This window comes from Nyctibius grandis, chromosome Z (assembly GCF_013368605.1).
Source record: "Nyctibius grandis isolate bNycGra1 chromosome Z, bNycGra1.pri, whole genome shotgun sequence".
NCBI lineage: Eukaryota > Metazoa > Chordata > Aves > Nyctibiiformes > Nyctibiidae > Nyctibius > Nyctibius grandis.
The window spans coordinates 90,855,194-90,882,927 of NC_090695.1; the positions used below are offsets into that span (position 1 = coordinate 90,855,194).

At 40.4% G+C, this 27,734-nt stretch overlaps 1 protein-coding gene across 5 annotated transcripts in view; it reads right to left on the reverse strand.

Annotated features, from left to right (window-relative positions):
- SMG1 (SMG1 nonsense mediated mRNA decay associated PI3K related kinase) overlaps window positions 1-24,066 on the reverse strand; it is a 67,198-nt gene extending 43,132 nt beyond the window's left edge. The window contains exons 1-9 of one of the 5 annotated variants that reach the window (XM_068424166.1): window positions 23,826-24,066; window positions 15,801-15,913; window positions 11,673-11,828; window positions 6,268-6,404; window positions 4,433-4,491; window positions 3,470-3,683; window positions 2,527-2,652; window positions 2,360-2,432; window positions 1,579-1,676 (exon numbers count right to left, since the gene is read on the reverse strand). In XM_068424166.1, the coding sequence (XP_068280267.1) occupies window positions 1,579-1,676; window positions 2,360-2,432; window positions 2,527-2,652; window positions 3,470-3,683; window positions 4,433-4,491; window positions 6,268-6,404; window positions 11,673-11,828; window positions 15,801-15,913; window positions 23,826-23,914 (1,065 nt within the window). In that variant the 5' untranslated portion in view covers window positions 23,915-24,066. Of the gene's footprint in view, window positions 1-1,578; window positions 1,677-2,359; window positions 2,433-2,526; window positions 2,653-3,469; window positions 3,684-4,432; window positions 4,492-6,267; window positions 6,405-11,672; window positions 11,829-15,800; window positions 15,965-23,044; window positions 23,147-23,473; window positions 23,538-23,825 lie in introns of those variants that run through there. The other 4 variants (XM_068424164.1, XM_068424168.1, XM_068424165.1 and 1 more) reach the window with 4 other exon arrangements.
- Between the last annotated feature and the right edge of the window lie 3,668 nt (window positions 24,067-27,734).

The window sequence follows — 27,734 nt, forward strand, 5'->3', positions numbered from 1 at the left end:
ACCCAAGTTTTATGTATCAGTACACGTCATTAACAGTTATAATACATGCATAAAAGATCAAAATATGAGACTGAAAATACTATATCTATTTTGCAGACATATTATAGATCCTATCAATTATAGATATTTTATCCAATATCCCTAACTTCACTTACATATGAAGATGGGATATAGGCACACAATGATGATGAGCAAGTCACAGAGCAGCCACTGAGCCGGAGTACTCAGACTCTATCTTGTAAATTAAAACAGAGCCTTATGATGTTCCTGGCCCCTGGAACACGATCATCCATATTGCTGCACTGTTACAACAGTTGTCTGCACACTTTTACCACTCTCCCAAAGAATTCCTGTCCACAAATTGAAGTCAGGATGTTTGAGTGGCCATTCCCATCACACTGTTTACATGCAGCTACCTTGATCTGGAGGCCATGAGTTTACTAGCAGTCTACTTCATGCCAGCTGGCATCAGTGCCTGGGAACATTCCCAGAAGTGCTGATCTCATTAGTATAGATATAGCCTTGGTCTACCCCACTGTGAGATAAAAACACACTACCTGGAACCACCTCCTCCATGATTTAAGTTAACACGTTATCCTAAAACTCTTCCGTGACTAAGAATACGCACGTTGTCCGGTTCAGCAGACAAGCTGATAAGCACCTACTTACTGCACTGACTAATCACTTTCAACCGCGTGCCGACAGTCACAGCAGCGCAGGTTTCTGTGGGCTTGACACTGCCAAAGAGGTCTGTGAATCCTAACTCTTAAAGCTGTACCATCAGAAGCCTTGGTGTATATAGAAGTACGCTAATAAAATCAAATTCTTTATTCTGCTTTGAGTGAAACAGATTATGCTGGAAGTGCAATTTCACCTATAGGATCTGCATGTTAACATATATAATATAGCATAATCTAGTTATAAGCATGTATACATAAGCACATATACCTTAAGAAAAAAAGACCACACTCCCTCCCAAAAACCAAAACTCTTCCTTTAATGACAGCATCAGATAAACTCTATGCCCTATTAACTAAGAAAGGCTACAAAGTCAAAACAAAATACATTAAATGAATATACTTTAGTTTTCTATCAGTTCCTGCTGCATTATTTCCGGCACAATAAAATCTGTTACTTTATTTAAAGAAAGACAGATTTACCATTAATCTACAGAAGCATTAAGAATCCCTCTTCTCCCAATAGCCACTACTTCTGAAAAACTCTGAAGTTAGACAATTAGAAAAAATACCAAGGAAAGACCGTTAAATGTCTTCACTCCAGCTTTTTAAAAATGAAGGTATTCCTCTTTGGTTAATTGTTTTTATTATAACACGATATTCTCAATCAACAATGGCTGAAAGACTGGCTATGATACTATTTAAGTAGTTCACGAGGATTCATGTAGAATTGTCATTGTACATGCCTTAAGTATACTCCGTAACTTGATCCTCTTTTCCCCAGGAAAACAATATAATTTTATATTCTACAAATGTAATACATCCATAAGAATCACAGCTGTGGATTTATTAAGAAATCCACATCAGTTAACTCTGGTATATACCATAAAGTCTTGTTTACCTCAGCATAAGCTTCCATATCTTCTAAAAACTGACCCAAGAGCGTGGTAGAAAAAGTAAGATCAGCCACCCAAAAGGGCTCCAAGCTCTGCAGCCATCCTGTACAAAAATACCAGGGCACTTAAAACAGGGGAACGAGGTAACATATGAAAACTAAATTTTAGTTGCATATTGCTGAGGTATAAATTGCTAAGGTAAGAGAAGGTCTTCTGCATTAAAGTTTTAACATAAGTTGTTTTTAAAATAAGTATAAATTGTATTTCCCTCCTTTGTCCCTTTGACAAATTCATTTTAAGGTTCAGTCCTGCCCTGCAACAGTTAAACATTAAGAACAGAATCTAGGACTGACACGGGAAACATAGCAGACTTGCTGTGAATAAGTCCAAGACAATTGCTACAGCTATAGGAAGAAGTTTCCCAATTTCTTAAATGCCAGTACAGTATCTTTACCACAAAGATTTTCTAGAAGTACATAGGAGAAAATATATTCTTTCACAGGGAATATATTAAGATCTATAAACTTATTAAAAATTGTTAGTTACACAAAACAATTGACGTTTAAATGTAGCCTGAATAAAGCATCCCATTTTTTCCAGATATAGCATGAAATGCCAAATGCAAATTTACTAAAAAATCAGGAATAAAGTCTCTTGTTCTGTAGCCAGAAACTCATTTTGGTTTTACATCAACTTCCATGTCAGTAGGACCAGTCTTGTGTAAGTAAACCCACATCATCTGCAAGCGAGAGTGGACTACAGTAGGGACTCCTGGGCCAATCTTACCAGACACCTGTTGCGTCAATGAAGGTTTCTGAGTGTGATCTATATGCCACCCAACCAGTATGTCCACTGTGTCCTGGAAAGCAATTTTGAAAAAAGGTTAATTACCCAATTTGCTGCACCAACATTTCTACACGAGAAAGAAAATACAGAGGACAAAGTAAGCTTACCCTAAAATTGGTGCTGAAAATGTGCGGATAGCATCGGGACACCAAAAGGATGCACTTGACACATTTGCACAGTAACTCTGGTGTATCCACATTTTCTAGAATGGACTGCAGGCTCGTCATTACAAGCTAAAAAGTAAAGCAAAGCCACTAGACATTTCACTTCATTAAAACAACATGTGAAAAAGTTACGATACTAGACACAGATTTATTTAGTGTTGAACACTTTAGCAAACTACTTTCATTGAACCAACAGAAACATCAATACTCTTTCTGCAGGAAGGAAAAATGTAAAAAGCATCACATATACTGCATGAAAATAATCATGTCAAGAGGGTATTTGCTTGAAATATGGCAGACCCAGGTTCAAAGCTTGGGGACACTGTTTTCTTTAATTCTTTAGCCACAGAACAACTAGTTGTTCTAAGTTCCTGTTTCTCCTGCTGAAGCTTTTCAGTTCTGTAAAGAAAATATTAAATTGGAGCACAGACGGGGACATAGTTGTTCTACACCCAAAATAACAGACCCTAAAACTTGAATGAGGGGACCACATTTGTCTGTACACGTCCTACTCCCACCTCAGTCTAATTACAATTCAAATTAGAAATTGTAAATAGGAAGTAGCATAAAGCAATCAACAGGTTGGGTTTTGTGTACCATTCCACTTGAGTTCTCTTTTTGGTCTCAACAAGATTCTTCCTCTTGGATCTGCAATATATGCTAAAAAGTCGTATCAAAATATGTATCATCTTACAAAGACTTGACATTGATTCTGATTACATTAGAAAGGAAAGAAGCCCATTCAGTCAGAAAGTTTGCTCCCAGTTGTAATTATATTTACTTATGTCAAAATAGCCTTACTTACTGTTCATTCCAGTTTAAAAAGTTGATTCAAGCATTGCACTGGAAAAATCATTAATAATCCTGTTTTAACTTGTAGTCTTACCTGCATTAAAGATGAAAAGGCTTTCTTTTCTCCTACAGTCTCTAGTGCTTTGTAGGTTGCACACAAATAAAGAAGTTTAACTTCATCTTTTGTGGATGAGCTGAATTTGCTAAAAATCCATTTAAAGATCTTCTCAGCCTCGTAGCTCAGAGAAGCACAAAGAAGGCCAAGACAGCAAGCTCCTTCCTGTCTCAGTTCTTGAAGCAATTTGCTGCTGTATTTTTGGGGAGAAAAAAAATAAATGTGGAATCTCCAGACATGAGAGCAGAACAGAAGAAACAACGACAAACTAAAACATTTTCTAAAGCAGAAAAATACATGCATGAACGAAGCTGCTTCTCTGCTACTTAATGGTACAGTGATGAAGCTAAAATAAAAATTAATAATCTGAAAAATTCTATGCAATAAATCAACTGGAATAAAAGTATGCAATAAATAGGCCGTTACAGTTGCAACACACTATCCGAGAAAGAAAATTCTTAACATATATCTGACTTTGGGTAATAACACTGAACTAAATACCAAAAAGCCCACACACACCTGAGCTCCCTCCACATATACCCTTAGTTGGATGTAAATTAATTAGATCAGGTTGTAAAAAACTTAAGTTCATTTTGTAAGCTAGACAACCGCAGCAGTGCACTACTACAGCCAGGTGACTAAACATAGCTGAGACAGACTTCATGTTACCTACAACATAAAAGCCACACTTGTGCATTCAAATTCTCTGCGTGTGAAGTGTACTCTAGACAGTCTGAACGGTATTGTTGATAAGCCTAAGAGAGTTCTAACTCTCCCCAGTTCCTTCCTGTTACTCCAATGTCACATCCGTGCAAAGTTAGTGAATGAAATTCATTCAACCCTTCTCCTCTCCATTCCATTTCTATACTGAAATCCAAACCTAACGCTGTCAGTATTTTTTTCTCTTTAAAGCCTTCAAACTGCTTAGTTTTTCCAGCTTACCTTTCATTGAGTACATCATGAATGGCAGTCAGGATATTATCCAGTTGTTTAACTAGTACCTATAATATAAGATACATAAAAGGCATAAGCATAATAATGGCACGATAACTTCTGCAAACTAGGTCCTGTTTACACCCACATTAAAAACACCACTGCCAATTCTGTTTGCCAATAGAATGCTATTATGCTTTCTGTGGCCACTGCAGACTAGCATGAACTATATTAAGCAATACTGCAATATTATCCTACATGTTACAGCTCATATTTATTTACAGTAGCCAGGAAAACACACTGGCAGCCTGCTGTCAAGGTTTGTTCTAGGTTTAGTTCTCGCTGATAACATACATCACAAATGTAAGACTCGCCATACAGCTCATCACCAGTGCCTGCTGAAGACCTAGTCTCCTATACTAATAATCAACTGTATCAGCAGAATATTTAATTGATCATATAATACAATCTGAAGCATTAAAACTTCTCCTTAGGCAATCCTGACTTTCAGAGAAATGGAGTACTATTTTGGGGGATGAAATATTGATGAACCAGTGCTTCTCAGTAAACATAACCAGAAATACTTGTTTTCCTAATATGCACTAAAAAAAAAAAACACATCAGTGAGTTGAGTTGCAAAATAATACATTAGCTGCAACTGTATGAGATATTAACACGAAGTGTTCTTGACAAGTTAATAAAAAGGTTTGTTCTCTTTTCTTCAGGAAAACCTTAATCTTTAACACAGTGGATGTTATCTAGTTTTTGTTGTTAAATTTTGAGCACCATCACCCTTTTAGGGGTGGCGGCAGAGAGAGGTCCACATGCTTGGTCCACAGAAGCTGCAAGGACATTTTAAAAATGTGCCTGGTATCTGCAAAAAGAGGCTACAGAAGAGACAGAAGGCAGCATCTATACAATTTAGAAGCTGAAGCAGAATGCCATTACATGACAATGCCACTTGCCTAGTGACTTTTACTACTTTACTTTGTTAAACACACTTACATTTCAACCCTGAGAATGAACTCTGTTAAACTACACTTAATAGTAGATAGACACATAACTCACAACTGAAATATCACAGCACCACCTGTAAATGAGTGGCAGGGTATTAAAGCATCACTTCCTGCTTTTTCAGTACTTGGAGAACTCCTAAGCTCTCCAACACAGTGGGGGAGATCTGTCAGACAAAATACTCTTAATACTTCACTTCAAAATAAGTAATATTAAGAACATATACCCACAGTGGGATTCTTCCCCCCTGCCCCAGTCCTTAAGAAACACTTGAGGATATTAGAGAGTTCAACAATTCATTAAAAAACCCAAAGATGTGATGAAAACAAAAACTTATTTTGTTTTCTTCCCATAAAAGAGAATCCACATACAAAGCTGTTTAGCTAGAAAGCTGAGTAACTCTAAGAAGAGCTATTCACAAGACTGTATAAATATCTGCATATTTTTGATTTAAAATACAGGACCAGTTCTTGAACAAGACAACACCACATTTTACTTCCTTTTTCCTCTATTTCCTTGCTGAAGAATCCACAGGATATTGCTAAGACCAGTCAAAAACACCCACATGCAATGCCACATTTATTCCTACAGCTCATGCATTCAGTAGTTTGCTTTAAGGCAATGCGTCGTAAGTAATCAAGCAATACAAAATTTCCTGAATGCCGGAAAAAGGACAGGCAATCCAGGAATACACTTTCCTTTGTTGTGCAAGGAAATTCCTTGAATACAAGATATTCCTCACAGACATATTCCAATACTCAGATTTTTAAAAGATAAGTTTTATAAAACGATAAATACTCCAGTGCTATGGAAAAGTAACAATTACTAACCAGTTTGTTTTCTGGTTGCTGAATGAATTCTTTCAATTGCTTTACAGTAGCCAGTCTTCGGTCTCTGTCGTCTTCCCGAGTAATCCTCCGAAGAAGATTTGACAGTCGAGACTCGTCAGAATAAGACAACGATCGCTCTGAAAGAGAAAAGGCAATTATTTCTTTTCTCTACAGCATTTGATCAATAATACCTGTATTGTCTGTGTATTGTGGACTAAGGCATAATAGTAATCTGAGAAAAGAAGTAAAAAAAAAAAAAAAAAATCCTGATCTGTTTTAAAGCTATTATGAGGAAAATGAAATGTAAAATCTAATTTAGCTACTAAAATATTTCATTTCTTCCAGTGGACAGCCCAGTACCCAGGTAGAACTCATTCAGAATTAAGCAGAACAGTTTTACTTCTACACAAAAACCTGGATTTGGTTCCCTTCTGCATAAATGGAACTGAAAAAAAAAAAAAAAAAAAAAGGGTGTGGTAAGGTTAAATCATACTTCTGACTGAATACATAAACAAAAATAATTCAACAAATAACATTTAAAGAAAACCTTGTGGAAAAAACAAGCTGCTTCTTGAAGCAAAGAACCAGATTTAAGCTCAAGCAGCTACCAAGTAACAAGATTTTCTCTATCATTTTGGCACAAGAAGAAAGATTATGAGCAATCCTCTGACAACTAGCAGGGTTCTGCTTTGAAAAGGAAAATAGATCTACTCTTCCCCTGTTGAGGAACAAAAGTATACACTGTGCAGAGGTGCAGTGGCTATTGATTTAAGCAGATCATAATACAGGAGAATTAGCATCTTCCTAAGAAAACATTTCATTTAAGTTGATCAATAGCACCACTGATACCAGTGAAGGTCACAACTCTGTTTACCCGATTTAGGTACCAATTACAATTAATTCATATGAATAATTTGTTTCCCTCATTTTCAAAAAGGAAACAAAGTTTCTTTTGAAAAGTTTAACATTAGATGTTTCATGGTGATTAAAATTAGAGGATTCATAGAACGTGATGAGGTTTTCTTAGTCACCACGACTCTTACGAGAACATCCAAGACAACTACAGACAGCACTTTTCTCTGGTATGTTACACATCAGTCATCTGATGGGAGCAGCCATAAAGGCAACCTGGTTATAATGGGAAAGTTACAATGGAAAAGTACTGCCAGAAGATGATGCCTGCTAGCCTGGGAACTATGAGCCCGAGAACCTGGCCTGGGAACGCAGGACATCCCTGAAGGGCAGCTGGGTACTTAAGAACCTGAGACATCCCAAGATACCCTCGATAAGCACAAAACCAAGAAACTGCAACAACAAACTCATTGTCTGAAGAGGTGGAAATCTAGACTGCAATGGTGGAAAACATCCTGGGAAAGGAGGAATCAGCAACAGCTATTGGCTGCTCCTGCTGGAAAAACAGACTGGGAAAGCAAACATTGGTCTGAAAAAATAGAAAACAGCATCATCCATTGGCTGTTCCAGGTGAAAAACAGTAGTTAATAAAAGCTACTGGTGGCTCCAGGTGGTTGTGTCCTCCACTCCCTTATGTCTCTAACAATATAAAAATAACTCACTCTCTACCCAAAATGGAGCTTCTCTCCGAGAGCTCCCCCTGCAAAGACTTCGCTATGTGATATCTCCTGGACAGACCGGACCCTCGCTGGGGACGCCTGACTGACTCCAGGCTCCGTGATGCAGATCATCCTTGAAGTGAAACTGTCTGTCATCAACTGGCCCCACTCCTGGGAGAAGTTTGGTGAGTACTGTACTGGTAACACTTTGAATAATATATGTAGGTGTGCATGTAAGTAATTAATCATAAGTATATACTTGCTTTACTAGTGGTAATTTGTAGTAACTTGTAATAAGGAAACTTAAGAAACAAAACCCTTTGCGTCCTTGTGCATTACAGAATCCTATGAACCCAACCACAGGCCAGTAACTCTTATAGTTCATGACATCATCTACAGGAGACTATGTCTTCTATATTATAGTCATGAAGAATATTCTCAACCTTATTTTCATGTCTTTATTTTTTTAACTGTAAAAGAGACTATGAATAAAATAGGCTTTCATAATCTGTTTCTTGCCAGGCATCAGTTTAAGCAATTAATTTTGAAGACACCTGACATTCTGAAGGATTAGGTAGGCTTAGTGAACATTAAAATAGCAATAAGAGTCTGAAGGATCAAATCTACGTTTTGTTCCTAGCTAGAACAACTACCTAAGACGTGTTGAGATGTTATCTGACAGGCATGAAGAGCACTTCTTTTCAGGTGTTACTGATTTTACAAAAGACTAAGGCATACACATCCATTTAGGAAGAATTAAGTTTCTTTTCCCTTGCTTTATCTGGAAACCAGTCTTCAGTAGTGGATGAAAAGCCACATGTCTGGTGAGAAACATACAAGGAATCATGATCAGCAAAGACACCTTCTAAAGCAGTATCTGAGGTCTTCCTGAGTGATGGTGCCAGACTAATAACTACAATCCCTGCTAGATGATCACTTGCATCTGAAGATCTCCGGCTCAGAGTTGAGCTAGCAGCTGTAGTCCAAGGCTTGCCTGCCCATGGTCAATACACAGCCAAACTTCAGAAAGATGGACCTAGCACGGGTACCCACCCAAAAAATTTGATCAGCCCTGGAGAAGAAAGAAAAGGACTACCAGGAAGGATGCAGCCTGCCCAGGGGTGTACCACGTCTACCATATGCTTGAAAACCTGGGCAGTAGTAGAAGGTCACCAGACCAGGGAAAAAATTATTTTTTTGAAAGTTCCAATGGCATAGTTCAGAAACAAAACATATACAAACAAGAATGGAAGTTCTTTTAAAGCTTGGTTACAATGGAAATTAAGACAGACTATGGTACACAAAATAAAAAGTGCAACTGCTATTCATTAGTAATTCTATGTGAAAATTCTTCTGCTAGGGAAGTACTGAATGTATCTTGAAAGCTTAAGCTGAACTGAATCTACACACATTTATTTCACTATTAGATTGTCTACATATGAAGCCTCTCAAAACAGCAATTTCAATCTGTTCTTGAATAATTAAATGCCCTGGCCACCCCATAATAGAGTTCTTTCTAAGACAACAGATGTGCTTCATGAGAAGGAGAAAAGTCTATTCTACAATATTCCTACAGCTGCACTCTGTCAACACTAACCTGGACCAGGAACACACAGTGCACATCACTTCTCTCTTGTCACTCCCAGTTTGCACTGTTCTCTGCCACCCAGCAAGCACATGGGAACCTACACCAGCACAGCTAGGTTAGGTCACTAGATACTGCTCTTGAAGGGCAAACCAGGATACAGTGGTTTGGAAAACACTGAAAATTATTTTTACTAAATAACTTTTTATAAAGATGTTCTAGATCTTTGCAAGATCCCTAACGTGTGCCGCCTCCTATGCCTAAGAATTGGTTGACTCTTCAGTGTTAGATGAAAAGTCAACAGTAAGTATAAGCCTTGAATTACTTAAATCCCCAACTCGCAACTTTTTAGTGCTGTCTCCTCTGCCTTCATCTTTTTGTTAGTAATCTCTTCATGGAAAACTTTATTTTAAAATACGGTGGTGCTGTTCTACATACACAAAAAATCCTAAAACCAGGACTGTATAAATAAAATTACCACCACCAAGGTTACTGGTATGAGACGCATTAGCTGCTGTGAGAACAAAATGTACTGTTCAAAATTCTCTACTAAAAGCAGCTTTATTTTTATTCAATTAATATCAGATGAACTTCCTAAGAGAGTGTTAGCTGTCTGTTGTACCATAATCATAACCTAAAAATAATACAAAAAAAAATAAACTAACCAAATGTTTGACTGAAGCTGTACTAATCAAAGCACTAGTTAATGAACACCTGTACGACTTCCAATTTGTGAAAAATCAGCGGGGTCTCAGCCACAAACTCACACACAGAAGACAACTATTTTAAAAATTGCTTAATGCGCACACTAACAAACAAGAAACCATAAAAGAATTTTAAAAAATAAGATCCTGTTGCAATATAATCCCATTGTATTTTGAAGATATGAAAAAATCAAAATTACTTACTGAAATCTACAACAATCACAAATCCCAGTTAAAAAGAAGAAACTCTAGAGGACAAAAGACGTACAGAAGCGTACAAGTCACAGGCAGCGACTTCAGTCATCCGAAATTATAGTTCCTAACATTTTAAGGATTAAAGAGGCGCTCACGTACTAGAAGAACAGTCCGAATTTTCTGCCAGCACTAACAGTACATTCACACAAGCCCACTACCAGAAGTATTATTTACACAGAGTTCTCTATTAGACAATTATCTATTTCCTCTACATAGACATAATTTAAGACACTAAAAGGACTGAATAATTTTTATATCAAGACACCAGAAAGGCATTATAAAGTCTGAGTTTAACCCATTCCAAGCATCAGGCTTTTGCAACAGTCATGTCACCACTTGCATCCCAGTTCTTCCACCTGCAAAGCACACTGAACACTCTGCTTTCACCTTTTGTCCCCTTTGAAATATAAATCCCTGAAGAGAAACGCTGTGTGCGCATACGTTTGTAATGTGCCTGGCATAAAGCAGTCGCAGTTTTTGTCAATGGCTCAACTACCATTTGTACTACGTGATGCAATAAATGGCAGTGCTTAGTCATAACTAAGTTTCTATTTTCATTCAAAAGACCTTGGAACAACTTTCCTTTTTTTTTTTAGACTATGATTTAAACCCAAATAGTGGGAAAAGTGAAGCCTTCTTTCTCAAAAACGTGTGCCCGGCATTCTTGCACCGTCTTGCAACTCCAGGTTTACTCCGGCTGCATCTCCCAAGACCTTGCCCACATTCTTATGATGACTCCAGTTCCACCCTGGCCTCTAACCCTCAGCGGAGCAAGAGAAAGCATGAATTGTGGCTGGTTCAGGAGTATACATCTACTGACTAATCAGCTGGTATGATGTGATGACTAGTTGACCTACAGGCCAGTGAGAACAGGTAACGGTTGAGCTCACTGTTGCAGATTTTCCTGCACTAGGCTCATTAATTAACAACTTTTTACTCAGGCATCAATTTTCAACAAATCTAAGAGCAAATTCTCCTTCTTGGAGTCCTTGTTCTCTTTGCCAAATGTGGCTAACCTGAATAAGGGTTCAAAAGCTATTTAAAAGAAATTGAAAGATTGATATCAGAAGCCATATAGCCAAGAGATCTGCCTAACCTTATGTAGGAAGTCTCAATGAAGGGAACAGTAAATACAAGATGACTGTTCCCATCAACATCATCTAATCATACATCACAAAAAAAAAAATCCATATAGATTGCCTAATCACAGTGAACTCCTTTTCCTACGCTGAACACAAGAGAGGTTGCCAAAAGAGATCCTCTTTTCCTGAAAATCGGTGGTATCCTTACCCTGTGATTTCCTCATGTCTTTTGTGGCTAAAGCACGATTCCCATGTGGAACACTGGTAAAATCAGGATTGGTCACATTGTTAACTCTCAGCTCTTGCCCCAACGACTTCCGACCATACGTATTTTCCCCAGATCCTCCATTGACACTGTAGCCACCTGTGGAAAAACCAACATGAGATTAAAACAGGCTGACAGACCATATATTTAGTCGGGTAGTATGTTATGAGTTATTCAATTCATATGCAAATTAGCAGCCCTATCCTCTACCACCTTCTTTAGCTTCCGTTTTCACTTTCACACACAAAAATGTTTTGTTATGCTCTGCAAGTTTCCAGGTCACATTTAGAATCTGATCAGTCTTTTTGAGGCGTATGAAAAAACTCTACTGCAATAAAGTTTAACATTGATTTCCTTGTATTTGGGGTTTTATTATTCCTTTTGACCCTGTATTTTACAAGGCCCTTCATGTCAAACTGCTAGTACACATGGCTAGATGCATTCACTTACTTGCTCCTTGACTGGGCAGATCAAATTTTCGTTCTGTTTTTGTTACAAATCCACCACACAGGGTCAGTAATTGGCAAAAAAAAAAAAAAGCAGAAAGCTTTTAAAAAGCCACAGATTATTTATATTATCACGTACAGATTGAACAACTCTCCCTAAACATACAACAATCACTATTTTCACACACTAATACTGACATTATCTTAAAATAATTAAACTCAATCCTACATTCTCCCACTTGAGATACGCATGGTACATCTTTGGTAACAATATAAAACAGAAATAAAAGTGTCATTTTGAGTAATTAGATTATTTTTTCTCCTAGATCCACAAGAATTTACACATTAAATTGTTGAAACCAAAGATTTTTCTAGTCTGTCACACCACTTTGAGGGGCAGGTTCTTCCTCTGCAGTGCTGCGGAGAAGTGAAACTGTCCCCTGAGTTTGCCCAATACTTCACTCAATGTGAAGCTCACTTTCGAGACAGCTGTGCAGGCAGCTTTCTAAAGTGCCTTCCCTGCCTGAGACACGGAAGAATCAACTAATAAAATTAAACCCAGAAAAACAAAAGATATGCAAGACTTCTTTCAGAAAAGATATTTCCACAATTCCATCTGCACCGGTGTATAAAAGGAAGCCTGGGGAAAAGGGGAGATGGCTCTCTGGAAAAAGAGGCAGCCTACCGAGACCATGGGATGGATAAAAAAAGTTCAAACATGAAGGTGAATCTGGAGCTTAGCAGATGTAAAGAATGTCATCTTGAAGGCAAAGCTTTTGATAAAAAGAAGCTGTGAACTACCAGCAGACGTTTGTATTTCTATACACACGGGACTATCCTACCATCACAGAAAATCCTGTGCAAAGTCTCAGATGTAATTAGTTAATTACAATTACAGTAAAGATAATTTGTGTATATTTGGATTTACAACATTAAATTCAATTTTTAAACATAAACTAGCATCTCTGCTACCTTAACGTTATTTTGTCATAATAAACCAACACTATCCTATGAAGGAAATTACTTCTAACAGCAATAATTATATTTATGACTAAACAGAAGTGTATCACTAAAATTCAAAGCAACAAAGAAATTAATTTACTGAAGATGTCAGATAATCATGCATACAGACCACAAACATCAGCTATCAAGAACAGACGTACTACCATATACTATTGAAGTTCTTAAAGTTATTTCATAGTTTCCCTCTAGCACACAAAAAATTACAGCCTTTTTGGTTGTCTGCAAAGGCATGTAGTATTTGCTACAGCATATTTGACATTATCTTAAATGAATTAAACACAAACCTATATTCTCCCACTTGATATATAGATGATACATCTTTAGTGACAACATGACATAAATTGTCAGAGTAATTAAAAAACAGCAGGGCAATCAGGTGTTTTTGGCAATAAAGCTGTAAATATTACATTGTAACTCTTTTCCTTTATCTGCTGGTCTGAAAAGTTTTTGAAAATCCTAATATATACAAATTCTATCCACTTTCCTTTAAATGTTAAATCTGAGACCAAATAAGAGTATGATCAGCTGTGTCACTTATTAATTTTAGCATAAATATGCAGATACCATGACATACGAATACTAGTGCAGTACCCTTTTAGCAGTAAGGACTCTGGGCACATCATACAGCTACAAATCAAAAGGGAGGAAAGTGTTGCAGGAATGGAGAACATCCCATCTGTAAGTAAAAAACCCAGGAGCCTTTTATTTAGTTTTAAAAAGTTAGATCTGCAAACTCCCCTGTCTTGTTTTATGAAGTAAAGGAGAGAAGACAAAGGGGTGAGACGTAATTGCAGTCCATCCACTAGTTCATGTGAAGGATTATTTTTAAAAAAGTCAGACTAATCTTACAGATGCAGAGCAAAAGGACAGGAGTCAACAGTCATAAGTTGCAGCAAGGAAAATTCAAACTGGATATGAGAAAATTATTTACCAGGAGAATGGTAAAGCACTAAACAGGCTGCTAAGGGAGGCTGCAGAACCTCCCATCCTTGGAGGTTTTCAAACCTGAACAACCTCCAGAAATGATCAAGTTGGAAGTCATTTTTATTATCAACACCAGAAACTGGAGGGGGCAGGGGAGGGAATCTCTTCTCAAGGATTCTAGGTACTTATGACATATGGTTATCCAGGACAGAAAAGCTAGAAGTTCTTAAAATGAAAATTCCATGCTGGCAGACTCCAACAGATTAACTGAAAAATCTTAGTAAACAAAGAACTGTTCTGCATCTGTAAACTTAGATTTCTCCAAAAATAAAAATGAACTAGAGATACTTGAATTTGGTTTTATAGCCCAGAATATCCTAATCATCTCTTTTCAAGTCACACCTGAACAAAATAACATAGTTAAAGTGCTGAGCTAGCAGAGGCATGCCCTGTAAGTCACAGTACTTGAGGGAGAGATAGGTGCATTTTTCTTTTCAAATGGCACTTTCACAGTAACTTCAGAAACTACCTTACTGAATTTGTCCGAAACTTACTATTTCACTATACTCCCAGTACGTTCTTTAAATACTAGCACACTTCGAAGTACAAGAATAACCTACTATGCCAGTCTATGAAACACAGTAAGACACATTGACAAATATACTCACTTTCTAACCAGTTTCTCTGTTAAAGTTAATCAGTCTTAAGGTTCTCAAGGTATGCAGATAAACAAATACGTGTTTCATGCTCCTGCCTCCTACTAACAGTATCTACTACTTAGAAAAGAATAAATTTGCATCAGCGCACCCAGCTGTAAGTTCCCCTAAGATGTAGCACTTCTTTACAATTACAGGGCAGAGGAGTAGGGGGAGTGCCAATGCTTTTTAGGTTCCTGAACAAAAGCTCCCACACTAATATTCCTGTGAGGTTTTTTTTTTTTGAGTCTGGCCTGTCTAAAGATTTACACAGTCTAAAAAGTGACTCTGCAAGTAAAAAATACTCCTATTTGATATCTGTATTTGGTGATTTAAAAATAAAATCAGAATACCCATTTCTTTTTCATGAAGGTGAAAAAGACGAGTCTGAATTTTTAGCTGTTTTCTAGAGATAGTTATTTCCATTTTCAAAAAAAAAAAAGCAAACAGAAAAAAACTATGAACTACACACTACATGACCTATATGAAGTCAGACTGAGGCACATGGAAGTAGGAATTCCCATTAATGAGAAACTATAGATTAGATTCCCAAAGATGCCAGTTTGCTGCAGTAAAGCTGCAATAGGTAACATATCAGATTAGTAGTCCATTTAATCACGCAGTCCATTTTCAATACCAGAAGCACTAGACAGTATTCAGGAAGAAATTACAACTTGCAGACCAGACACAGCCAGAATACTATTCCTTAGAAAAAAGTGCTTATTCTGTTAATGCATCAAGTCTTCTCTTACATTCTTCTCCTAATGCAACTGCATATTTTTCTCATTATTCATATCAACCACAACATTGCTTTGATCCTCCATAAATCTCTCAACACAGTGATACTGTGGCAACGAGTTGTATCAGTTCACTGCCTTTTTTGGAAAAGAAAAAAAAAGAAAAATATTCTCCACCATGTCAAATTTACTGCCTTTCTCTGAATGTCCCCTCACAATTTACACATGGAACAGCAATCTGTATACCTTTTTCTTCATTCTGTATGTCAGTGTGGACTCTGATATCATCATGTCTTTGTCGAGACACCACAGCTGAATTTGAGGGTTGTAATCCATAGGAGGCAGAACTGCCCCGATCTCTGGATGAAGAGTATTTTAAATTGTCCTGGTCAGCTGATGCACTGTCAGTTCTATAAAGAGAAAAATATTTTTTTTTATGTAGGGGTATAACAGGAGTGGGATTCACATTCACTTATAAATGCAACATATTTAAATGACAATCCCAAATGTATTTTCCTGTGTCAAAAAAGTTGTACATCTAACCTGCTGCTTAAAAAGTGACCTTAAATTCACATTGGGATTAAAATTGACTATTATAGCAACATGCCAAGGAAATGCATTCTAGTGCACCCATGCCTTTTCCTCAGGACATTCTCAAGCCTCTTTTCAGTTAGATGCCTATACAAGAAAAAATTACTTCCCAGAAGTGAAAAATAAAATACAACTAGGTACAGGTATATACCACAGCTAAGCAATACAGTATCTACCATTTGTGAAAGTCATTACTAATCCACACATGAACATTTACATAATATGCTACGGGCCTTACTGAACAATGGAAAACCACTCATTAGATGGAGGCTTTACTGGCACATAACTGACAATCAATATAGGAATCACATATTAAGTTTTTGAAAAATAAAACTGCAAAACAAGAAAACAGGCTTTGCTGTGGAAAAATCCTGGAATGTAAATTAAGAGCTGTTATTCTTTATAGTAAATGCTTGCTGATAAAAAGTGAGTTAAAAAATTCTGCATTAAGTTTAAACCACTCTCATATCAGCAAATTTATAGCCCAGAATAAACTTTTAAGGAAAAAGGTGAAAATTATGAAACTAACTCTTCTCATTGGACATGCTAAGTGATTTCATTTTTTAAAATACAGTGACTTTAGTATATTAAACTTGTGTGCATGAGCCTTCAGAACCTAAATACAACCAATCACTTTAAATGCAAGTCTTATAAGCAATACTGGAGGTTTTACATTAAAACCAGTAAAACAATACCCATCCAAAACAAAAATCAGCAGGATTTTGTTCAAGTATATTCGGAATCATACAATTCAAATTATTTACAGAGGGCTTTTCCTAAGCAAACTCCAAAGATCTATTTTTATTTAAAGCTTTGGATAGTTCATTTGATTATTTAACAACAAGCACAACAGATCATTCCTTTTTCTTCCTGTAAATTAACTACAATTTGTGTAAGGACAAACACCATGTGTTCTTGGGAAAAAGTCTTTCATTTTTACTTTTCAAGAGAACACTTTGATTAGAACTGGTAGACAAATTCAGGGAAAAGGAGTTAAATACATCTCAAGGCCAAAAGGGAAAAACACAGCTAGAATTTTTGAAAAGCAGTTGTTACTTAAGCTGGCCTAAAGGCTTGCTATTTTCAAATATAGCTCATCCTCAGTACAACTGGACGAGTAACACCATGAGGGTTGATATTTGCAAAAACAACTGGAATTAAAGGAACCCCTCCACACATTTTATTCTCTCGAGAATGTTAAAGGACACTATATTATCAATTTGGAACAGGGTTCAAAAGAAGGAAATTGTGCTTTTGCCCTGTTCTCACAGTGAAAGGCTGACACTAGGTCTGCTTGGCAGGTATTACTCCCTGTTGCTCTATAAGCAAATTCGTCTTTAGATACACACAGTAAGACTCTCTCCCTCATTCAGTATTCCTTGTGGCGTCACATCTACTGTTTTGTCAAGCACTTGCTTGGGCTATTTTATAAAACAGGCTATGCCACTACTCAAGGGGCAGAGCCTTAGTAAAAGTCTTTGCTCCTGACAGTCAACCAGGACTGCAGAAATACTTACACAGTTGGGTCTTCATCATTCACCTAAGTTATGTTGAACAACAATGAAGTTCTGCACTGTTACCTTCAAATGGTATGAACTTTAAATGTGCCTGCATCATGTGCAAATTTTCCAGTCTGCTACAGAGCCCCCAGACTTTCTCCCTGCCCTAAAACCTCAGGAGACTTCCAGCTCACTCTGAGGAACAGCAGAGTTTATGACAAAGGATTAAAACCATTTTAGCCTTTCAGTGAACCAGACTGACAAATTTTCAATTTGTAAACTTAAGTAGTGATGGGTTCTTAACAGTGTACCTCCCCAAAGAGCGTGGCTTTTTTTAAGGCGATGTGCTGTAGACTGTATCATCTCCAATTGTCAAGCATCAAGTCTGAAATTCTTGAGTCTGAAGGCAAGCTGATTAAACCTACAATTTTTAAGGCTGTTCTGTGTATCCCAATCAACTGAAGGACTACAGCTAACCTCACTTCCCGCAGCACAGCCGCTGAACGTTTTGTAAAATTTTCCATTGTGGTAAAACACATAAGCCTATTGTTTCCCTGGGAAGAACCACACACTCGCTTCATTCTGTCTTTGGGAACAGCTTTCTGCAAGCTAACCTGTTCACACTTCGTCACTCAGCTAAAAGGTGAGCACAGTTTTATTAAAAATATGTAATTGTTCTCCTATGCATCAATTTAAAAGACAATAGTTACCACTGAAGACATTGTTCGTGCTACAATAAGTGTGTAGCTTAGATAGCCAGTAGTTTCTGCCCTTTCTTTATGAGGCAGAGAAAAACCGCTTCATAGAAAGCTACTGTTTCCAGAGAACTAGGTTCTGTGACCCAGCTGGCTGCCATGGTCCGTATTGATTTGAAGGAGGACTTCAAATTGAAGCAAACCTGCACTAAGATTCATGCCAGAAGCAGAGCCCACCATTTCATGGGCCATGCATTTCTAGCTGTCCAGCGATGCATGCCATTCCTCAGGTGGGAAACAAATTTAGGAATTGTACTGTAGGCTCCTGCATCAGCACTCGGGGAGTTTGTGGCACGGGCTCATCAAGACCTGTGGACGCAACCCCAGTACCTGTCCCCTGCATCTGCGCTCCCTCACCGAGGAACCCAGACGCCTGGGTGACGCAGGACACTGCTGCGTAGACTCACAGCAAAGCACAGTCTGCATGCACGGCAAGAGACATTTAATTTTCAAATCTGTTTCTGAAAAATACCATTTTTCACGTCAGTAACGTATGATTTCAGAAGAGAACCACTTAGAACTCAAACCGCAGCCACTCTACGGACAGGCACTTGCCAAAGTCTCACTAGTAACTGCTTTTCCCCGCTCCCTCCAGCCCTTTAGGGTACACTGCAGCCACTCCGCCAGGCGATGGGAAGAACTCTACTCCCAGCTACCTCAACTCATGCCCATGTTTCAGGAGGGCATTTGTCCCGTTCACATGGGGGTATTTCCACTGGAATTACATTGTGCCAAGCAGAGGGTAGGTTAGGTGACAGACATAACGTTTAGTGTTATCTTTCAAAAGAAGTCTATGTAACAACAAATTTATCAGTTACATACATTGACACTGCCACAGACATGAACAAACATTGTATACTAATAAAATCACAACTACAATGTTAGCAACAGATAAGCAGAAGTACAAATACAAATGTGATATTAGACAAAGCTGTAATGGGAAACTGCAAGGATGAACATGACTGATGACCTTATACTATAGCTTCAAAACCATATTTGCCACTTCATGAGACACTACTCTCTTATTTCCACCTGAAAAGCTCACTGATGGAGGCTAAGCAAAGTACTTCAAGAGCTCACATGACAGTTTTCATCTGTGCCTGGTTCTGGGTGGAAGGCTACCTGATTACCACCAACACTGGCAACAATTTCCTGCACACACTGTTTTAGCAATATCATTTATACAGAAGATAGTGCATAAAGGTTTCTACAGGGTGATTTTTTAACTTGCCTTTATCCATCAGAAAAAGAAAATAGTTCACCCACATAAATAAGCAGAAACGGCCACTAGTACTCCCTAAAAAAAAAAAAAAAATCTTTATCTAGAAAAACAGGTCAATCAAAAATATATTTCTTTAGTTACATGGAAGCCTTAAGAATTTTTGTCCAAGAAACTTGCTACAAACAATCTGGTGTATACTATTGATTATCTGTAGCTCTTTCAGAATGACCCTGCCATATGGATATTATTTTGAGACAAAAATCACTTAATTATTCTATTTGATTCTGTTTCCAAGCACAGAATCTACACGGAGGATTTATTCTGGGACAACTCTACTGTATGAGTTGTATTATTGTTCAAGTCAAGCAATTTTACTTGCTTATTTGCTCTTTTTGCCAAGTTTATTTGCAGATAAATTCTACATTACTTAAAATCTTTATCAATAAAACATTTAAAACTTAGGAGTCACTGTATCCACTCAAATGAACAGCTTCCCACCAACTTTCCGACCTTTCTTCCACTGGCACGCAGAGCAATGACAGCTGCCTTTTGCCATGCTCTTTTATCATCACTTGGTCCATCTTGCCAAGCCCAAGCCTGGCTGAGCCCACCCCAAAGCCTACTTTTGTTTCTACTCCTGTATTGAGAGAGCACGATGAGAGTGTAAGCGGTCATGCTTTCTACTAGTGAAGTAACAACTAATTAACTATTTTTGTACTGCAATTCTGCCATCTCCACTGCTAGACAACCACCTGCAGTCACAGTCGCTTTTCAAATCACCTCTTGATTCTGCATCACTCCCTTCTTACACAGTAGCTCACCAATTTCCTTCTGTCCTGTGATGGACATTAGGAGGGAATGTCAGGGAAATGTACCACATATATGAATCCTGTTCTTATTTTTCCATAGGCATCTTCTGGTCGCCATTTTTGGGTACAGGATATTATGCTAGCTAAATCATTGGTCTGATCTATTATGGCTATTCTTGTATGGAAGACTATCTGCTCTCCATGTTCCTTTTGCTTCCCACTGACATGCTTTCATCTTCCTTCATCTTTCTCACATCTCATTCTCCTCTGTCTTCACAATAAAAACAAAGGCTTTCACATTACAAACTTAAGCTCCCCCATTTTGCCAAAAAAACAAAAAACCTCTTTGATCTCATACCGTCCCAACCTTATCAGCATATTCAACACACTCAGATGTGAAAGGAGATCAAGAATTACTTGTTGCCAGTTCAGAACTGAACCCATTCCTGTTCAGCATCTCCCACACACAGTCCACTGAATCTCTTCCCAAGGTTTCCACTGACCTCTTCACAACGGCACCTCACAACTGATACTGCATCTCATTCTCTAAGCTGCCTGCAACATCGCAGACTCTTTTTCTCTCTCTCCCTATGTACATATCCCTCTCACTCTTTGTGCTCTCCTCTCTCTCAACTATCCCTGAAGAGAAGCCTTACCAGCTTTCATCCTATGTGACTCTACATCCATTCCCAGGTAATTTCAGCTACATCCTCAAACACCTCTGTTGTCAACTTTCAGGTCTCCCAGTTACAGACCTGTCCAAACTACAATTTCAGCCTATTTCTGTTGTACATGCAAACACAGAAGAAACAGTCTCCATCTCAACTTTCCTTATACACAGCACCCACTATCGCCCTGCTTGTCATTCAATGTGTTAATCCAGCATTACGAACAGACAATATCCACACAACTAGTGCTTGCCTTTTGTAAAAGACACGTCTCTGCCCTTCACAGCCACGTGAAAAGCACTGCTCTAACCATCACTTTCTTAGCCCATTTGTTCCAATGAATTTCTTTGTTCCTTGCCAATACCTCCCATTCTGTCTTTAATTAATAACAGGGTACTTGTCCTCAGTTATAAAGCGCTAGCCAATATTGCTCTCCTACTTAGGTTATAAGCTACCTGCAAGGAAAGCCATATTTTACTGTCTTGTCTCATTGAGTCTAGACCCACAGGGACCTAAGTGGTAACTTGGTTTGGCAGGCACCATGCTAACAGAAATTAGTAATTCGTAACACTGACTTAGATTGCACGAGAATAATACACTTCATTTTCAAGAAGAAATTTCAGTACTGAACCTAATAAGACACTCCTGGAACTTTTCTCGGATGTGAAAGATTTTCTTCTTCACTTTTCTGTAGACTCCCCTGCTAACCTACGTTTATGACAGGAGAGACAGAGAAGTTCTGTTAATTAAAATCTTATCTTCCTTTTCTCACTTTCGCCTAAGAATAAGAAAGCCATGGTGCACCCCACACTTGCTAACCTGCTACCCTGCACTCACACTCCTGCTTAGTACCACCACAAGCACATGAAACTTGCTTTGCCACCCAGAGCATTTCCTATCAAAGGGAAGTATTGCTCGTTTCAGTATATAATTAGCCTATAGTACTCTACCAAATTATCTCCGCTCACACGCAAGACCTGCACACTGACACGATTTCCCCCCCTCCCCAGAAGCTGTATCAGGGAAAACACAGTGAGATCTGGTGAATAAAAAGGAAATAAAAAAGTAAAGGTCTAGAAAGCTATAAAGATTAGAAAGAAGGGAGCAAGATCTTATCAAGCCTTCTCAAAAAAACCCTCACTGTTCTCTGTCACATATATCCAACATTTACCTAAAAAGTTTTTATGTTGCTATTAATTTAGAGTCTGGTACACCTCAGTGCACAAATTAATATGCCCATATATATCAGGACAACTTCTTCCTCTGTAATACACAGCTCTATCAATACACACACTGTAGGAAAATGAGTCCACATGCATCTGACAGATATGACTACATTCATGCAGGCACAAAAAAAAAAAATCAAATTCTAATTAAAAACTATTCTCCCTTAAAAAGGATGTGGGCTCCAGCTTTCAGTTTCACACAGTTTTCACCCCAAGTCCCAGTGCTGATTATCATTACTAAAAATTGAGAGGAATCTGAACCTAGTAATTAGAATCAATCTAACCATTTTTATACACACAAAAATGTGCGTTTGAAAACACAACCCATCTGTTAATATACCCGTGCATTAGTAGTTCCTTTTTTCTCCTTTAGGAACTGGAAACAACTACAATTACTGCAGTTTTCACTACTGTGGCCATGTGCATTCCCTCTTCCATGCCCTGCAAGCAAGCATTTACCAGCAACACCACCTAAGCTAAACGAAACTAACAGTCAACAGAAAAGAAAGGGAAAGAATACGTGGGTATATTTTGTGCTGCGTGTTTGTCCAAGAGCATATTCAAAACAATCAGTGAAAAAGAAACACTCACTGACAGTTTTATATAACAGAACTCCTTTCAACGGTGCATGTGAATCACTTTTAAAAATTAGTTAATGCCAAAACACCAAAGACTGATCTAATCTCTGCATCGTTCTTTAAGCTCTTAGTGTATACTCACAGATTCCACATCGCCAAAGCTGTATTCTGAGATTCAAAAAACTTGAGCATAACATATAAAGAAAAATGTGCTGTGTCTGGGACTGCGTGAGCACTTCTGCAGCCTCTGCTTTTCTCTGATTAACTGACAGATGAAAACCAGACCGAAAAAATGAAGGTACCAAGCCCACCCCCCAGTTCTCCACCCCACTGCAGGCCCCCAACGCCTCAGCCTGCCCGTGAGGCGGCTCCCCCCGCGCTGCGCAGGGCGAGCGGAGCCGCTGCCCGTGGACACACACCAGGTACCGGCCACACACGTCACAGCCACCTCGGGCCGCGACAGAGCGAGGGCAGGAGGGGACAGCGGGAGAAGCGGGGGAGGAAGGAGCGCTCCCAACCGCCAGCTCAGAGCCCAGACCGGGGCCGCACCGAGCCCCGCGCCGTGACAGACCTTTCCCTGTCCCGTCTCCAGCCACCGGCGGACACGGATCTGGAATCCCCTCCGTGCTCTTGCCCAGCTCCCGCCAGGGCACGGCCGCCGCCGGCACCTTCCCCACCGCCTAGGCCCGGCGGTCGGCCCGCCGCCACCCGCCCCGCGCTAGGCCCGGCGCTGCCTCCCGCCCGCCCGCCCGCTCCTAGGCCCAAGAGCCAGGAAGTGGCTCCGCCGCCGCGGCCCGAGCCGCCTCGCTCCCCCAGGCCCGGCGGCGGGGCCGGGCCGAGCCGCCCTCCGCGGCACCCCGCTGCCCCGGCCCCCCGCGCCCCGCAGGCGGCCAGGCCGCGCCCCCTGCCCCAGCCCTGCCCACCTGGGTTGCCAGTCATTCCAGCCCCGCGGGTGGTAGTGCTGCCTGCTGCCGGTGCCGCTCAGCCGAGACCCCGGGGCTCTGCGGCTCATTACCTTGCCCGAGACGGCATGGCCGGCCGGGCAGCAGCGCGGGACAGGGGCGGCGGGGGACAGAGGCGCGGGTGGTGGCTCCTCACTCGCACCCGGCAGGCGGCTGCTGTCTCGCACCGGAGGGAGGAGACAGGGCGGCCGCGGCTGCTCCGGCTGCTGCCCGGCCGCGCGGCATGCCGGGATCGCGAACATAGGCCGCCCGCCCCCTCCGCGGGGCACGCCGGGAGGGCGGGGCCGGGCCGCGGGGGCGGGGCCGCACCGCCTGCGGCAGCCGCGGCACGGGCTTCCCCGCGCGCGAGGGAGTTTCCGGCTCTGCACGCCCCGCGGGGCCTCGGTCGCCCCCACGAGTGGGCGTGGGGTGGCGGGCGGCCGTCCTCGCCACCCCGCCCCGGGGCGTGAGGGCAGCGGGGGTTCCCAGCCCCCCGGGTCCTGAGGGGAGCCTGAGGCCCCCGGGCTGTCGCGGTCGGTTACCGCCGACAGGCTCGCGGCCCCCCAGCCGTGAGGGGAACCGGGGCCCCTGGGCGTGAGGGCAGCCAGGGGATCCCGGCCTGACCAGAGCGAAGGGATCCTGGCACCCTGAGGGGATCGAGGTCCCCGGGGCACGAGGGGAGGCGGTGGATCCTAGTCCCCCAGCTGCGAGGGGAGCCAGAGGATCCCAGAGCCCCGCGGGGCCCCCTGAGCACTGAGGGGACCAGGGTCCCCAGGGCGTGAGGGGAGCCTGGGGCCCTTGAGTCCTGAGAGGAGCCGGGGCTCCCTGGCCCTGAGCAGAGCGGGAGGACCCGCACCCTGCTCCCATCTCCCTTCGTGAAGAGGATGAAGACATGCTCCCTCCTTCCCTCTGCAGGGGTCTGTGCTGCCCCAGGCCCTGCTGGAGTGCCTGCGGGGAGCTGAGTCCCCGTGGACAGATCAGATCTTCATCCGCACGTATCTGCCCGTTAGGACGTGTCACCCATGTGTGACTGCCAGGGAGAAGTCTGATGTTTGGCAGTGGACAGCAAAAAGCTGACTAATCCCACACTAAACACTAAAGCCCTGAAGTTTCTTCTTCCTCCCTTCTTCCTCACAGCTGCTAAGATGGGTTTCAAAGGCAGTCTAGCAAAATAGTGTCTTTCTAAGCCCGGATGACTTAGAATTCTATGTAAAGCAGTGACCAAATTTAAAGGTCCTTTCCAACCAAAATGATTCTATGATTCTAAGGGCATTTGATGCCCACTGTGGGGAAAGCCTGTCTGTAAACAGGAAGGCAGGCAAATATGAGGGGACAAAAAAAGTCTCCCCAGTTTGGTGGATATTCTTAGTACATTTCCCAAAAAAGATGTGAAGACTGTCTCAGGCATATTTTTATTTCTCCTGCAAGACCTGGAAACTTACATTAGCTGATTTGATAAACGCAGTTCTTGACTGCAGAATATTTCCTTAGTTATGAAAAATTTTAATAGTTTAGTCAGATACACAACAAAGAGACCTGGGTAGATCAAACTCTTTTTAATTACATTAGCCTAGATTTGTGACCACTGAAAGACCTGAGGAGACTTTTAAAATTCTCCTGTGCCTAGTACACCGCGGTTCTGCTGGTGACTTAGCTAAGACAGATGGCATACCGCCGTCTCCCTGGGATTCTGCTGGGCAGCCATCATCCTGCTATACGGGCTTGTTGGTTTACAGTCCATAAGCAACGCGTGCAAGACACGTACAGATTTCAAAATAAGTTTCAGGACAAAAAAAAAAAAAAATTGTATCACAAGGCTTCATTGCAACGTAATACCATTTCTATGCAACATGACCCAGTGCCCATCAGACTGCGCTTCAACTGACATACGCTTGTGTCTCTTAACTGAATCAGTTTTGCAAAAAAACAATCAGTTCCACAAGCCATGATAGATCTTTTTTTCCCTTCTTTATAATTGAGATGGACATCCAGAATTACACAATATGTGGCAAAATTAGTTTTTTATAAGTACAGCAACAATACCTGCTGCAAATTTGCTCACCCTTTCCAACAAAGTCTAGCAGATCCTCTGCCCATGGTGATGCAGCAGGTGATGATTTTTCTTTTAATTTCATGACTGTGTAGTATCCCAATGGTAACAACATGAATCACTTGAGGGGCAAGGTAATACTAGGAATGTCTTTTTAACTACCTTTCAAATTAATGTAGCAAGGGGAGGCAAGAAAGAAAGCTGGCATACGATGACCAACAACTTCCTGCATATAGCAAGAGTTTAAGAACGACTGATCTAGTATTTGGTACGGTAAATTCTGTATCAGAAATCCTGTATTCTAGTGGTGAGTTTGCTGCAGTCTGTGTGGTCTAATGCAGATCCATCTTCTGAGTGCAGTTGTCTCCGTTTGTAAAATGGATCAGTGATGTTTGAGCTTTCTAAACTGCTGTTGTGCACAGCCTTAAAACTGTAGAATGTTATATAGTTGCCAAATGAAAAGACATACTTGATCTGCTTCTACAAGGATGATTATATTGTGAAATTTGAATGGTATTATAGATAATAGTTACAATGTTCATAGAGATTTGTGAGACAGAGCAATAATTATTTGTATAGCACTTTCTCAGTTGCAGATTTAAATCAGGCACTTTGCAAAGATGGATAAGGCCATTCAGGCACCACTCTATAAATGAAGAAGCCCAGGGAAGCTGAGGCCAGGATTTTCAAAACTGCCTTCTAATTTTCTGTCTTTAAGTTTGGGACTTCAGTTTTGGATACTTAGTGGCAGGCACTGACATCAGTTGGAGCTGTAGATTCTTGAGTCTTGTTTAAAAAGAAATAAATAAGGTGTCTAAATCTGGACCCTCTTAAAATAGAAATATATGGACGTAAAAGACCTGTCTTAGATCTCAGAATGAGTCGATGACACTCACAGAGATACATCTCCTGTCTCACTCCGGGACGTATGCTCAATCCACTCCATCAAACTGTCCACATCCATCCTAATGCAGAACTCCGGAGTGACAGACACTGTGAACCACACTCTTCCTGCTTTATAATTCATGGTAATGATTTCTCTATTTAACATATAAAAGAAAGCTGTATTAATCTGAGTGTTATTTTTAGTTGGAATAAAGTGCAGATTGTATATATTTAATTTACTGAAATAGGGCGATAGGCACCATATTGCATCTTTTACCCTGTACTACTTTATTTCCTTACTAAGCAGTATGTCTAGAAAAAACAGCATGTGCTGAGGATTACAAGTCACTTTTGGCCCTTGGCTGCCTCTGATCCATAACAAAGCTACAGATTGCAAGAAAAACAATCACCAACCACAAGAGAGAGAAAGAGATGCTATTTCCTTCTCTGGAAACAGGACAGAAGCCAAGGAGCAAAACAGTATTTAACTAGAGCAGAGAAGTACCAGACGCCAAGATCCTGTGGCCTGTATATTGCAAATGGATGCCTCTTAAAAATTATAAAGGGTTCCTAGAATACTTATTCCCTATACCTGCCAATTCTACTGCTTTGATGGCAGAATCCTGTTTTTATCAGTAACCTCCCACATTTTCGGTTGAATGGCCACATACACTATTTCCTGGACACAGCAGACTCAAAGCATGTGTGGTGTATGGCCAATCTGTGCAGGCAGAGAGAGCCCAGGGTGTCCAGAACATATTGTGCTTGTGGCGCAGGCACAGCCCGTCAGCGCATGCACAGTCAGTCCCTCAGGACTCCTACTGTTTTCTTCATTAAAAATGTCGGCAGGTGTAATGAACTACAGCGATTGTACTGCCGAGCAAAGATACTGTCTATCATGAACAAATGGTGCAATCCTCATTGGGGCCTACTTTGTTTCATCCCAAACTGGATTT